Below are 13,808 nucleotides of genomic sequence, written 5' to 3'. Positions count from 1 at the left end.
GGAGAGAGAGAGAGAATCTTTTTTTAAAATTTTTATTTTTTTAAGTTTATTTATTTATTTGGAGAGAGACAGAGAACGCATGGCCGGGGGAGGGGCAGAGAGAGAGAGAATCCCAAGCCGGCTCCACACTGCCAGCACAGAGCCTGACACGGGGCTTGAACTCACCAAACCGTGAGATCGCGACCCAAGCTGAAACCAAGAGTCGGACGCTTAACTGACTGAGCCACCCGGGCCCCCCATCACTGCGAGAATCTTCAAGGGCAGAATCTCTTTGTGGCTCGGAGCGGTCCTCTTGACATCTAGCAGGTTGGGATAATACCCCGCTGGCAATAATTCCTAGCCGTGTGGGCTTGGGGGAAATTACTGAGCCTCTCTGTTCCTCAGTTTCCTCATCTGTAAAATGGGGCTCAGAATCACCTATAGGTTTTAACTGCAGTTGTCCTTTTATGCCTCATTTGCTTGCTGAGGGTTTCATCTGTTGGAGAGGACTCAGGACTGGTGAGGCAGGCGAGGAACTCTGGCCGGGAACCTACAAAGCAGCTATTCTCCCTGGATTGGGCATGCTGGGGGAGCGCGGTGAAAGGAGGCATCCCGGAGGAGAGAAGGCCCGGGAGCCAGAGGTCCAGGGGCTATGCCAGATGTGGTCAGGGTTGGGGGTGGGGGTCCATGCGTAGACACATCTGGGCCCGGGGGAGGGAAAAAAAGCGAGACCGGAACCCGGGACAGGGGAGCCCACAGAAGAGGACCAGGCCGCAGGCTCTCCTCCCGTCCCGGGCCTGAGGTCCAGGTGGGCTTGGCCACGAGTGCCGCAAGCAGAGGGGCCCAGAGCCTGGGTGAGACTGAGCCCGGTGGAAGGTTCTGGAACTTGGCCCCTGGGCACAGGCAGCTGCAGGGCCGTGGAGTCAGGCAGATCAGGGTAGAAAGGCACAAGGAGAGAGTCCTGTCCGAGAAAGGTGGTTTATTGCTGTCTGGAGGCCTCAGAGCCTCCGATCAAAAAGTCCACAGGCTCCCTGTGCAGGTGGAAGCCACGAGGCAGAGTCACTGTCACCGTCTAAAGGATGAGCCAGGCAGGGCCTGGCATGTGGCTCCTTGGTGCGCAGAGGCCAGGCTGCGTCTGGAGGAGACCCGGGCGCCCGGCACCTCAGAGGGGGGGCCCTAGGCTTGATTGGGGTTGGCGACCTTGCCCCAAAAGAGGATGTCCTGGGTGTCTTTGCTGAGTACGGACAGCAGAAACGGTCTGTTGAAACTCACAGTGGTCAGTGGGCCAATTTTTCCAGACATCAACATAATTTTGCTTCCCGTGGCCGCCGCTGCTTCCGTGCCCACCTCGGTCACGTCGAGCACGGTCTTGTGGACCACCTGCGGGAACGCAAGACCGTCAGCCACCGCAGATGGGGTGGGCAAGAGGTGAACAGCCTGCTCGAGAGTCCCGAGGGGGCATCTACCCTGGCCTGTCATTGTGCTGCTCAGCCGGATCCGTTTGTTTGTTCCTCCCGACGATCCTGGCAGTGGTCTGGCACAGACCCAACGCACAGATGCACAAACTGAGGCTCAGGGTCATGGAGACGCAGAGGGAGGGCACCCTGATCTGAGTGCCTCTCTATCTGAGTCCAGGGACTGTGCTGCCCCCCAAAACCACTCCATATAATGTAGAGGGAGGGTCAAGGGTCATACGAGACATTTTTCTCGCAACCAACTTTCTGGCAGCTTCTCGGCCTTGAAGCAGCCGCCACAGACATCCCTGCAGACAGGAAGGGCCCCACTGGTTTTAGCACCTCTCCTGCTCCATCTGAAATGTCCTCGGGCCCCTTGGCGACTTTAGGTGTCATGGGGCTTCACATCCCTGGACCGCATGGGCCCCTCTGCACACGTCTCTCCATCACCGCACCCTTTGGAAAGTGGGGCGTGGAGGAGAGCGGAAGGCTCAGATGCCCCGCTTCATCTGGGGACCTTGTTTCCAGAAGCGTAGCACAAGGGTCCCTGTATTCTCCTTTCACACCCTTGGGGCATTTCCATCACCATTGCCCCGTGGCTGTGATTATCTAGTGCCTCTCCCCTCCTCTGCCGGGCACTGCACACTGGCCAAGAACCATCACCCCCATTTACAGATGAAAACTTGAGGGTTCCAGCACTGTAATCATTTGCCACTGTTGGCAGTAAAAGGTGGGGCACAGGGGGCGCCGGGGTGGCTCAGTCGGTTGAGCATCTGACTTCGGCTCAGGTCACGATCTCACGGTTCGTGAGTTCAAGCCCCGCCTTGGGCTCTGTGCTGACGGCTCGGAGCCCGGAGCCTGCTTCGGATGCTGTGTCTCCCTCTCTCTCTCTGCCCTGCCCCCGCTTGCACTCTGTCTCTCTCTGTCTCAAAAATAATATAAACATTAAAAAAACATTTTTTTTTAAAAGGTGGAGCACGGCTGGGGCGCCTGGGTGGCGCAGTCGGTTAAGCGTCCGACTTCAGCCAGGTCACGATCTCGCGGTCCGGGAGTTCGAGCCCCGCGTCGGGCTCTGGGCTGATGGCTCGGAGCCTGGAGCCTGTTTCCGATTCTGTGTCTCCCTCTCTCTCTGCCCCTCCCCCGTTCATGCTCTGTCTCTCTCTGTCCCCCAAAAAATAAATAAACGTTGAAAAAAAAATTAAAAAAAAAAAAAGGTGGAGCACGGGATGGGGTCCACCTCTCATTCCATCCCAGTGCTCCCCCACGCGTGGCTGCCATGTCATATTATATGGCAAGGGGAGGTGGGGACGGGCTTTCAACACGGTTGCAGCCCAGCTCTCCCGGGCTTGCGCAAATCCCGGGGAGGGGAGCCGGATAATGAGACATCCAGTGACTTATGCAAATTCAAGAGGACCCAAACGCCCACCCGGCCTTTACCATTCGAGCTCAGATATGGAGGATGAGTCACCTACAGTTTAAAATTTTTTTAACATTTATTTATTTTTGGGACAGAGAGAGACAGAGCATGAACGGGGGAGGGGCAGAGAGAGAGGGAGACACAGCATCGGAAACAGGCTCCAGGCTCTGAGCCATCAGCCCAGAGCCCGACGCGGGGCTCGAACTCCCAGACCGCGAGATCGTGACCTGGCTGAAGTCGGACGCTTCACCGACTGCGCCACCCAGGCGCCCCAGTCACCTACGGTTTAAAGACTCACCTGGGAAACTGCCAGGTTCCTCTCCCCCGTGATTCCCGACAGGTCGGCCTGGTTGGTGAAGACTTTCGTCACGCCCAGCTGGGGGAGTATGGCTTCCAGATTATAGCTGCTGGAGATGGAAAACTTGGGCAGGTACAGGTTGTCTATCCACCTGGGAAAAGAGAAAGTTTAAGGTGAACCTGCCTGACCCAATGCTCACCTTCTCCCGTCTCCCAGCGTGGTCTTCCCTGGTTTCCTTTCCAGCCACCTTGTTGGAAATAAGTACTCATTTCCTCAGTTTCTTCTTTTTTTAAGTTTATTTATGTATTTTGAGGGGGGAGGAGAGAGAGAGAGAGAGAGAGAGAGAGAATCCCAAGCAGGCTCCGCACTGTCAGGGCAGAGCCCAGCGCGGGGCTTGAACTCACGAACCGTGAGATTATGACGCGAGCCGAAATCCAGAGACGGACGCTTAACCGACTCGGCCACCCGGGCGCCCCTCTTTTCCTCAGTTTCTTGACCCCTTGTGCTGACTCTTCTTAATTCATTAATTATCCACGCACATCTGCGAGTGCCTACGTGTGCCAGGCAGGGGGCCAGGGCCGGGGCCGTGGCGGCACCCGTGCCTGCCCTGGTCCTCCCCCGCAAGCTTGCAGGACAGTGGGAAACACACGGTCTCCGACAGGGATTCCACAGAATGCTCCACGGGCACCAGGAAGGCTTCCTGTAGGAGGTGGCGTCAAGCCCGAGTCCTGAAGGGGAGGAAGGAGCTCGCTGGGTGGAGACGGGAGCAGGAGGCAGGTGGATGGACTTGTAGGAAGGCAGGACGGAGAGAGGATGCTTCACAGAGTGGAGGGAGGCCTTGGTGTTGGGGGTGAGCGGCCAGGGCTGGGGCTGGACATGAAGGGATTCTATTCGAGGGGATCCTGAAACGCGCAACCGAAGGCCCCCATCTTGGCTGTCTGGCGAGCTCCCCGAGGGCAGGGGCTTCTTCTGCTTCTGAGCGGAACTGGTGGGGAGTTCTGGGAGCAAAAGCTCCCCACCTTCACACTTCCCTCTGTCTGTTTACATCCCTCCAGGCTCTTGTCACCGCCTGTTTTTACAGTTGCCAGACGTGAGGAGGCTGCGTCTCCCATTGAACCTTGAGTCCCATGAGCAGGGAGGAGGATATCCATTCCACTCCAAATTCATTCATTCGTCCATCCAGGCATCCATTCATTGATTCACCCATTCCCAGCACCCATCATGGGCTGGGAATGTGCAGAGGCGTATATTTCCTCCGCGCTTTGTAAATTAGAGGCGTGTGATGAATATTCTACCCGTCGACACCCGATCATCAAGCCCCTGCCGTTTGCTGTTGGAGGAAGGAAGCGTTGCAACATGCAACGTGGGTGAGAGAGCGGGGTCCCTGTGTCGTGGGCCTTCCAGGGATCTGACCCGCGACTGCCGCCCCGTGTCCCCACCGCGGGGACCGGGCCCAGGACGCTCCTTGCCTTGCCTTGTCCCCTTGACTTTGGTCTTCCGCATTCCATGTCCCAGCCCGTCTCGACCCTCAGGTTGACCTGGCCCCTGACCACTTCTCACGCTTACTCCGGCACTGGGCTCCTAACAGGTCCTCCTGCCTCCATGCTTGTCCTCGACGGTCAGTTCTCCACTCAGCTTCCTGGGTGGTCTTTTCAAAACAGTACTCAGGTCACTCCCCCTTCGGCGCAGACCTTGCCATGACTCCGCATTGCACTCAGAGGAGGGAGAGTTGCGGTTTCCCCGGCGTCTGCATGGCCCTGCTTGACCAGAGCCATCCCGTGGGGCCCCCTGACTTCTCCTAACTCTCACTGCTCCAGCCTGTCTCGCCTCACCAATCCTCAGGCAGACCAGGCTTTGCACGGAGGCTCCGCACTGGCCGTTCCCTCTGCCAGGAATGCTTTTCCCTAACATACCCACAGGGCTCGGTCCCTCACGCCGGGTCATGCCGATGCTCAGATATCACCTGCTGGCGATCCTATGTCAAATCACTAACCACCTCCTGGTGGGTTCAGTGTTCCTAATCATTTTACCCTGCTCTATTCTCCACCCCCACACCTTCATTTCTTCAGGTCCAACATACTGAACAATTTACCTATTTAAAATTAGTGCCTGGCCCATCGTAGCTGCTCAATTAACCTATGCGATGGAGGAGTAAATGGGCCAAGGGCAAGGTAACCCCAAGCCCCACGTGTGCTGGGACCGGTTCTCCCCGCGCTGCAGCCCCGGCCGGGGACGTCAGGGGGGTCCCGCGCGCTGGGGACACGGGGAGTGGGGGAGAGCGACGGAGGAGGAGGGAGGGGCAGTCACCTCAGCCGCAGTGAGTGTCTCCACCCCCTCAGCGTCTCTGGTTGCAGCACGGCCTCCACGGCCTCCATCCTGCCCTGGTCGGGGAGAACAAAGAGCGCGCTGTCGTTGCTGGCGTACTGGAGCTCCACGACGGTGCAGGCCAGCCGCTCGTCCCGGAAGTAAGGCACCTCCACGTCCTCGAGGTCCATCATGGGCACCGTCACCCTCCTCCTCTTGCTCACGTGGAACTTCGCCTCGAACGTATTGTGGGGGTCGAAGGGCGTCTTCCATTTGGCTGAAGGTCAGAGGACTCCGTGAACACGGGGCTGCCGGGCCTCTACCCCTTCTCTGCCCGGGTTCCCCGGGGGCGCACCGCCAGGCACCCCACTGGCCTCTTAGGGGCGGCCCTGCCTGGGGGGGGGGGTGCCAAGCGGGCGGGCCGCCGGAGACGGGGGTGAGCCCCACAGGTCGGGACGGGGAAGGGGCCGTGGAACGAAGATCCGGTTCATTGTGGTGAGCGAGACACCTGCCGGAAGCCGGGACGAGCAGGTGCAAGAGAGACGGGGAGGGGTCAGGGAGAGAGGGGGGAGGGGCCCCGGAGCGCTGCCACCGGGGGAGGAATGGGAAACCCCTGACCCCCTGAAAGGGACGATGCTCGTAACCGCCAGTTGGCCACCCGGTCCTTGGCCTTGCCCGGAGGTCTGCGCACGCGCACAGCCTCGTCAAACGGGCTGAAAGGAGGGGCCAAGTGGGGACGTGAGGGCAGCGCGGAGGTCAGCCGAGGAGAGGGCACAGGTCTCTGTCCCCAGGAGGACTGGAGCACTCAGAAGGGTGGGTGGGAGCTCCTTTGCTGGGAAAGCGAGCCACCCCCTCCCCGCCCCCCCCCCCCCGGGGCCTGAGCTTCATTGATAGAGGCACCAGAGTGGGGGGTGGGGGGGAAGCCCACCGGCTGGCGTGTCCCTGGGAAGGAGAATTTGGAGGAGAAAATCCTTGGGCAGGCCAGGGTGGTAGGAGGGGAAAACACAGGAGGCACAAAGAACAGACAGGGCGCATCCGGCCCACATTCGTTTTATAGAGAAATCTGGTTCCGCGCCTTCACCTGCCGGGGCCGGGGACCCAGCCAGGGCCCCTCCTGCAGACTTGCCGTGTCTCCCCTCAGCTCTTGTCTCTCAGACACCTGATGGCTCCCTGCCTCCATGATCAGGCTTTGGGTCGCGTCTGTTTTTCGTCCCCATTGGGACTGCTGCTCCCCAAGGCTGACTCTGTTTGCACTCCGTCTCTCCCGAATCTATGGGCTGAGGTCTGTGTTTGCTGGGTTTCTACCCATGGGATGGGGCACTGGACCGACCAGAATCTGGGAAGGGGTCCCGGCTGGGATATTGCCCTCCCCCAAGGCGCTTCCCCAGAATGGCGACCCTGCTGGTACCACCCTCAAGATCATAGAGGATTGGGGGTGCCTGGGTGGCTCAGTCGGTTAAGCGGCCGGCTCTCATTTTCAGCTCGGGTCATGATCTCACGGTTCGTGAGGTCAAGCCCCGCGTCGGGCTCCACACTGACAGTGCAGAGCCTGCTTGGGATTCTCTCTCTCCCTCTCTCTCTGCCCCTCCCCTGCTCTGTGTCTCTCTGTCTCCCAAAATAAATACGTAAACTTAAAAGCTTATAGGGGAGCATAAGCTCCCCCGTTATTACAGAACCCTGGGTTGGCCAGGCTCCTGGCACACTGTCTTCCTGTGTTCATGGCCCCCAGACGGGCTGGGACTCCCAGAGGCTGAGTCCCTGGGCAGGACCCAGTCCAGGTCAGAACGGTCCCACTGGTGTGGCACTGGCAGAGGGCTTCTAGAGCATGTCCAAAGGCGTCTCTTCAGGGAAGAAGCTGAAGTTCCCACCCACCCAAGAGCGACTTGAAAGGGCAGCGCCTGCCTTCTGGTGAGCAGGCAAGTTTGACTCTGACTCAGTCCAAGGGTTACTGGGCCCGTCCCAGCGTCGTTTGGAAAACCTTAAGAGAAGACCATGCTTACAGGCAGGGAGGGACCTTGGTGCCGCGCCTCCTCCCCTCCGCCCACCCCGGACCAAGGGCACCTGCTGTGTGAGGGTTTCCCTAATAACACGGTTTGCTACACCAGGCCAGAGACGGCCCCGCCGGAGCAGAACTAACAGATCAGATCTGATCCGTTTCCTTCCACACCCCAAGCCGGGCACTCACCTTTAAGGAAGATGTAGTTCACCAGGACCATTGCTGTGTGCAGGTCAAGGTCCTTGACCAAGTCCACAATTTTCCCCTGGGTCCTATTCTTCACGAAGTCGTTGATAAGCTTCTCGGCGGCAGCCGAGTCCTGGAAGTCGGTGGAGAAGGCCTCGGAGGCGTAGAGCGCCCTGGCATCTTCCCTGAACTTCTTCAGCAGTTTCAGCCCCTCGCTGACAAATATGGCGTTGCCCACGCTCAGCTCTAGCTCGTCGCTGGGCCGGCTGAGGCTCTGCAGAAGGTGCCGGAAGCCCCGGTGGATTTCCGTGTCGGGGGTCTCCGTGAGGTTGAACTTGAGGCCTTCGAGGATCTCCGTGAGGGTGGTGCCGCGGGCCCCCAGGGAGAGGAAAGCCAAGGCGGTGGAGATGCTCAGCGGGGAGAAGATGACGTTCTTATTGGGGGTCTTTGAAACCAACCGCTTGTAGAGGCTGAAGGTGAAGGCGGTGTTGCTGGAGGCCAATCGGAGGCTGTCCAAGGGCGGCCCAGTGTGTTGCACCTCCTGGGTGGCTATCTCGGGGCCAAGCCTGCCCCCCAGGAGGCAGCGGACAGTGGGGCAGAGCCCAGCCACCAGGAGCCCCAAAGCCAAGAGGGGTGACATTCCAACTGCCCTCAACTCTGGAAAACAAAGCTCTTTTAAGTCTTGGGGGGCCCGATGGTGTCCCGACCGGCTCCCCCTGCCCCCCGTGTGGCCTGTGTTCTAGTCTCTGCCTCTGTTAGCTTTGTGAAGCTATGGAGGGGCCCGGCTCATAGCAGGTGCGCCTCCCCCCACACGCCACCCCCAACTCTGAAACTACCAGCTAAGCCAGAGCAACGATTCCACCGGGAGAAGGAATATGAAGGAAAGATCAGAGAGAGGCGGGGTTCAAAGCCGGTGACCACAGCGAGCAGGATTATGTTTGCTCAGTCCCAGAGTCCAGAGGAGAAAGGGGCAGCTTCTGAGACAGGGAGGGGGGCCGGGGAGGGGAGGAGAGGGAGGGGCGGCCGAGGAGGGGGTTGAACCCCTTTCCATCCAGAGGCCCGGAAACACCTTCAGACAAGCACCAGGGGCCGTGGCAGTTGAATCGCCTCAACACTTTGTTTACCCTTCGGCTGCTGCAACCGTTTCTTTGGAAGCGTTAAACAGCCCAACCCCTACCCCCCCCCTTCCCAAATTATTTCTGGAGAAAAAGAACTTTGTTTGGGCAAGTTAGCAGGCTGGCTCTGTTTCTGAGCAGCCCGTCCTCTCGGCTGCTGGACAGACACAGCCTGCCTGTCTGTCTGGCCGGGGACGCTGGAGGGGAGAGGAGACACGAAACAGCTCCCACCGAGACCGCGTGGCCTCTGCCCGGAGGGACCCCGTACAACAGTTCTGTCTGCGCCATGCGGTGAGGGCAGTGCCCTGTGCCAGACAAGGGGAGGCCCCTCGGGCCCCTCGGCGGAGTTGGGGCCCTGTCGGTCCCCTGTATGGGGGTGCCCAGCTGGCTAGAGTCAGAATCCAAGCGTATTGGAGGCAGAAAGGGCCACAGAAGCCCTCGTGGTACCCTTTGCAGGGGTGAAGACCCAGACCCAGAGAGAGGACTTGTCTTCAGAGGGCGTGGCATGCGGGGCCAGCGCCAGAGCCGTCCCTGGCTCCCTCCTGGCTCCCTCCCGCCTCCCAGGCTCCAGGCCAACGCCTAGAGCCACCCTAGAAAAGTGGGTTCCTTTGCTCCCAGCACGCACAGCGTCACGGATTACCTGCCTCTGAGCTGGATGTAGTCGGCGGATCCCAAAGCCACCCGCCCGGAGTGCTGGGTTTTCGTGGGTGCTGACACATTTATCCCTGCAGAGAACTCCTCCCCTCTCTTGGGAAATGTTGGCAGGGACACCCAACTGTTCCGTTTTGGAGTGGGATGGCCAAAGAATCATTTCTGGTAACCTGGGTTTATTAGGTCTACTGGAATAATCCAGTTATGGGAATGGTTCCTAACTTGTTCCTTTAAAAAAATAATAATAACACCCCCCCACACACACACACCACAAAAAACAACTTTCCTTTTTCACTGTTATCTTTTACGAAATATTCGTTGAGGAACATGTGAAAACCCAGAAAATACACAGAAGGGCATGGGAAAATACTCCCCCCCCCCCAAATTTCATCGCCCCGCTAACACTGTGCTGTATTTCTTTTATAAGGTCACTTTTCTTGGATAGGTGTAGGCATGTGATGTGAATCTTCATGTGCAAACTCAGATGTATATTTTTAAATGCAACACCCCGGGCGCCTGGGTGGCTCAGTCGGTTAAGCACCCGGTTCTTGATTTCGGCTCAGGTCGTGATGTCATGGTTCGGGGGTTCAAGCCCCGCGTCGGGCTCTGCACCGACAGCACGGAGCCTACTTGGGATCCTCTCTCTCTGTCCCTCCCCTGTTTGTGCTCTCTCTCTCTCTCTCAAAATAAATAAATAAACTTAAAGAAATGCAACACTCTTTTCTTGCTGGTAGATTGATTTGCGTTTTGAGGCACCCCTCCCCCACTCACAGATCGGGGGTGTTGGTCTGAGGACCCCGAGTGCGGGGGAGCACGTCCGTCTTTGGCAAGCTCCTCTTCATCCTGGGGTTCTGCCACCGAGAGCTGTTGGCATCTCGTGGTCTCCTCGGATCTCTCTCGAACCCCAGGCCTTTCTTGGGCTCGTGAGAAAACCTTCCCCTTGATCCCTCATGGTCCCAACCCTCCCTCCATGACAACCTCTGACAGACTATAGGGTTCCACGGAGCACGGTTGGGAAACCACGGGCTTACCGGTAAGGGTGCGGCTTTGGCGAGCCGTGAACCCGAGTCCTGAATGTAACCTCGCCAGCTGCGTGGCCTCAGGCAAGTGGGAATCCCTCAGGCTTAACCTCTGTGTCTCTAAAACGCTGAGAGCAGCATCTTCCTGACAGGGTGACATCAAGGGTAAGTGTCATGACATCGAGTGTCAGCTCCTTTAGGACCAGATTGTACCATGCTGTGCCCTGCTGGCCGTGAAGCACTGAGGTCGCTAAGAGTTCCGGCCCCATCGTCCCTGAGATGGTGACCTAGTGCCCTCTTAGGTTCCAAACACTTGCAGAACTGAATACATATTTTATTTTATTTTTTAATTTTTTTGAGGTTTATTTATTTTTGAGACAGAGGGAGACAGAGCACGAGCAGGGGAGGGGCAGAGAGAGAGAGGGAGACGCAGAATCCGAAGCCGGCTCCGGGCTCCGAGCCGTCAGCACAGAGCCCGACGCGGGGCTCGAACTCACGAACCGCGAGATCATGACCTGAGCCGAAGTCAGATAGGCCTAACTGACCAAACTACCCAGGCGCCCCTGTCCCTTTATCATGTTGAGTGTTGTCACTAAACCCTGGTCCAGAGAGGCGGATTTGGGGGAGAGGAAAAATTCTAGCATTTAATCTTGTGACTTGCCCAAGGACCCCTAGCTGTTAAGTGGTGCAGCTAGCAGAGGTTGGGCAAAACCACTCCAATGCCAGATCCAGCCCCTCTCTGCCTTCCCATGCTCCAAAAAAGAGAGAGAGAGAGAGAGAAAAAAAAGGGGAGCATTTCCATCCTTGAACATAGGAGGGAAGATGCCAATCACGGGAGACTAATTCTCACACGGGTGCTGGGGCCACTATTTTTAGAAGGCATCGCCTGTCTCTGGATCCGTGTCGGGAAGGCGGCCTCCTTTATGTGGGGCGGGGTCCCAGCTGGATGGGAGCTCTGTCCCTGTCTGTCACCACCTCCCACCTGTGGCCGCGGATGGGCATGTTTTTCGGACTTGAAATGGACCCTAGGGGGTCAGGGCCAAGGTCTCCAGGAGGCTACTTCCCAGGTTCAGGAAACCTGCAGGTACAGAGCAGAGACAGGCAGAGGCCAGAAGTGGTGCTAAGCTTTGGGGCCTGCACGGCTGTGCCTGTGGCACCTGCCTCCAAGGGGAAGATGTGGAAGTTGTATGTCGAGTGCTCAGCCCCAACGCTGGGGCTGGCGGGTGCTCCCTCTGTGGGACAGTCACCCTTCCCGTCCCCGCCACAAGCCGTCGGGACGGGATCGACTTGGGTCTTGCAGGCTCGGCCATTCTGATGCTGTTTACTGCCTTCTATAGTTACAGCCTTCGCAGCGTTGCTTCTGATTCCTGCCTTGGTGCAGGCGGTTAAAGAAAACCGTAGGAAAAAGAGTTGTGTCCCCACTTGGGCCGGGATTGCAGACGGAAAAGAGTATACTTCTGGGGCTCAACGGGCGCCGGGGCGGATGGCGGGAATCCGAGGGTGTCCCACCTCCGCAGAGCAGGGAGGGACCGATGCCAGTTCCTTCCAGCAGAGAGTCTCTTCCTGGAGGCTGGAGAGGCGGCGCTCCCGGGAAGGTCCCCGCTCGGCCAGGCCCCTCTGGCGTCACGGCTCTGTCACCACGTACTGGCTGGGTGACTCTGGGCTAGTTACTTCACCTCTCTGAACCTCCTTAAGTTGGTCATAGCTCCGGAAAGAATTCGCAGGAGGAACAAATGGAATACTGGCTCCCGTCCAAGCCGCAGAGCGGGTCCTGCCTTCTCCCTTCCAGGCGGAGGGGCCCCTGCTCTTGGCTGGAAAAGTACACACAGATGTCCTGCTGCTGCTCTCTGTCTGTGTTGGCGCTGACCCGGTCCTGTGCGGCTGGGGAGATGCTGGCTGCAGATCTCAGGCCCCTTTGCAAAATCCCTTCGGCACCACCGCCCTGGCTGTGCCCCCGCGAGTCCCCAGGCGCCCGCGGGGGTATTTGGCAGAGTAGGGAGAATGCCCGCCTCTGCTCTGCGAGCTGCTTGGTCATCTAATGCCCCTCCTGTCCCTTTGACGAGGGAGCCGCTTGCCATCATCGGCTCGCATTCCGGCCAGGCCCTCCCCGTGACGGGTGGCGGCTGAGAATTCCTGGTGAACAAGGACTCTGACGTCAGAGCAGCCCGGGCCCCGACTTACCACCCACACCCGTGATGCACACCAACCTTTCCGAGCCGCACACTCTCCCTCCCCCCCCCCACCCCCTCCGTGGCGAGTGGGGCAGGAAGGCCCTTCTCACGCACCTGTTCACTGTTTCCTGTCGGTCAGTCCTGCGCTTTTTATTAAGATGCCTCCATGAGAGCAGTTCCTCTGCCCGATTCTGGGGTCACAATACTCTGGTCACCCTAAAGATGTGTCCTCAAATCCTCTGATAACACTCCCTTCGAGAGCCAGAGTTTAATTACCCGGCCCTTGTGTCGGACTGGGGGAGTGACTTACTTATTTGTAACACCGAGAATGCGGCAGAGGGGGGAGGGTGTCGTTTCTGACAATGGGTCATAAAAAGACAGCGGCTTCTGTCTTGCATGCTCCGTCAGTCTGTCTGTGTCTCTCACATCCCCCACCCCACCCCCCCACCCCCCGCCACCATGGGATGCCGTGTCTATGCAGCCCTGCAAACAGATCCACTCCGAAGAGCAGAGAATGAATCCGGACGTCCAGCTCCAGCCCCTGTCCGGCCTTCAGGAACGGCAGCCCCTGGCCCGGGGCCGGACCACGAGCTCAGGAGGGACCGTGAGCCGGAACCTTCCAGCTCGGCCTCTCCCAGATTTCTGACCCTTAGAAACTGGGAGGTAGTACGTGGTTGTTCCCGGCCGTGAACTTTTAGGGTGATTTGCTATGCAGCCAAGATGAACCCCAGTCCACATCCTCGACCCACTGAGCTCTTAGGATCCAGGGAAGAGAGAGCAAACAGGGAAATCCGAATATTATATAAGGGAGCAGTTTCAGCTTCACGCTCCAGCCTGTGGCACAGGGCTGGTGCCCCAGTTAGCGGGAGTTCCTTCTCTCTCCCTATTTTCAGGTAAACGTACCCATTCCTCCTTGGCCCACAGAGGCCCAGGCGCCCACACACGCCTCCTGGGAAGGTTGGAGTACTCTATTTTCCATCTGAGGAGACTGAGGCACAGAGCGATGGAGTAGGTTCCAGGTCGCAGGGAGCCCACACTCCTGCCCTCTCCGAGACACCGAGCGCCCGTCCTGGCTGGCCCTGGCGGTACACCGACCCCAGCCTCCAGGCTTTGGCCGTGCTCTGTGCCAGCCCGTGGACAGGTCCGGGCATTCGATCTGGAAGACACGGCTGGCGGCCCGGCGGTGATAGGTTTCTGATTTCAGCGTCAAGGGCTGTG

General features: G+C 58.5%; 1 protein-coding gene across 4 annotated transcripts; it reads right to left on the bottom strand.

Annotated features, from left to right (window-relative positions):
• Nucleotides 1–943: 943 nt before the first annotated feature.
• Nucleotides 944–13,030, bottom strand: SERPINA3 (serpin family A member 3). 4 transcript variants are annotated; one of them, XM_045060470.1, is made up of 5 exons: nucleotides 12,705–13,030; nucleotides 7,638–8,291; nucleotides 5,456–5,729; nucleotides 3,149–3,299; nucleotides 944–1,359 (listed from the first exon to the last, which is right to left on the bottom strand). In XM_045060470.1, exons 2-5 carry the CDS (start codon nucleotides 8,272–8,274, stop codon nucleotides 1,156–1,158), a joined length of 1,266 nt encoding a protein of 421 aa, XP_044916405.1. In that variant the 5' UTR covers nucleotides 8,275–8,291; nucleotides 12,705–13,030; the 3' UTR covers nucleotides 944–1,155. The 4 variants fall into 4 exon arrangements, with proteins under 4 accessions (XP_044916405.1, XP_044916403.1, XP_044916404.1 ...); XM_045060468.1 differs by lacking the exon at nucleotides 12,705–13,030 and adding an exon at nucleotides 10,432–10,778; XM_045060469.1 differs by lacking the exon at nucleotides 12,705–13,030 and adding an exon at nucleotides 9,390–10,005.
• Nucleotides 13,031–13,808: the final 778 nt, after the last annotated feature.

Source organism: Felis catus, chromosome B3 (genome assembly GCF_018350175.1).
Source record: "Felis catus isolate Fca126 chromosome B3, F.catus_Fca126_mat1.0, whole genome shotgun sequence".
In the NCBI taxonomy this organism is placed as follows: Eukaryota; Metazoa; Chordata; class Mammalia; order Carnivora; family Felidae; genus Felis; species Felis catus.
Note: the sequence above shows the minus strand (reverse complement) of the source record. Positions and strands in the feature narration are given on the sequence as shown.

Bases quoted from the DNA above. Each gene is read 5' to 3' on its own strand.
- SERPINA3 (XM_045060468.1), bottom strand. From the start codon at position 10,579: ATGTCACCCTGTCAGGAAGATGCTGCTCTCAGCGTTTTAGAGACACAG. The intron at 5,730-7,637 runs GTGAGTGCCCGG...TCTGACCTTCAG, and splicing joins GAACTACATCTTCCTTAAAG to CCAAATGGAAGACGCCCTTC. The intron at 1,360-3,148 runs GTGAGTCTTTAA...GCGTTCCCGCAG, and splicing joins GGAACCTGGCAGTTTCCCAG to GTGGTCCACAAGACCGTGCT.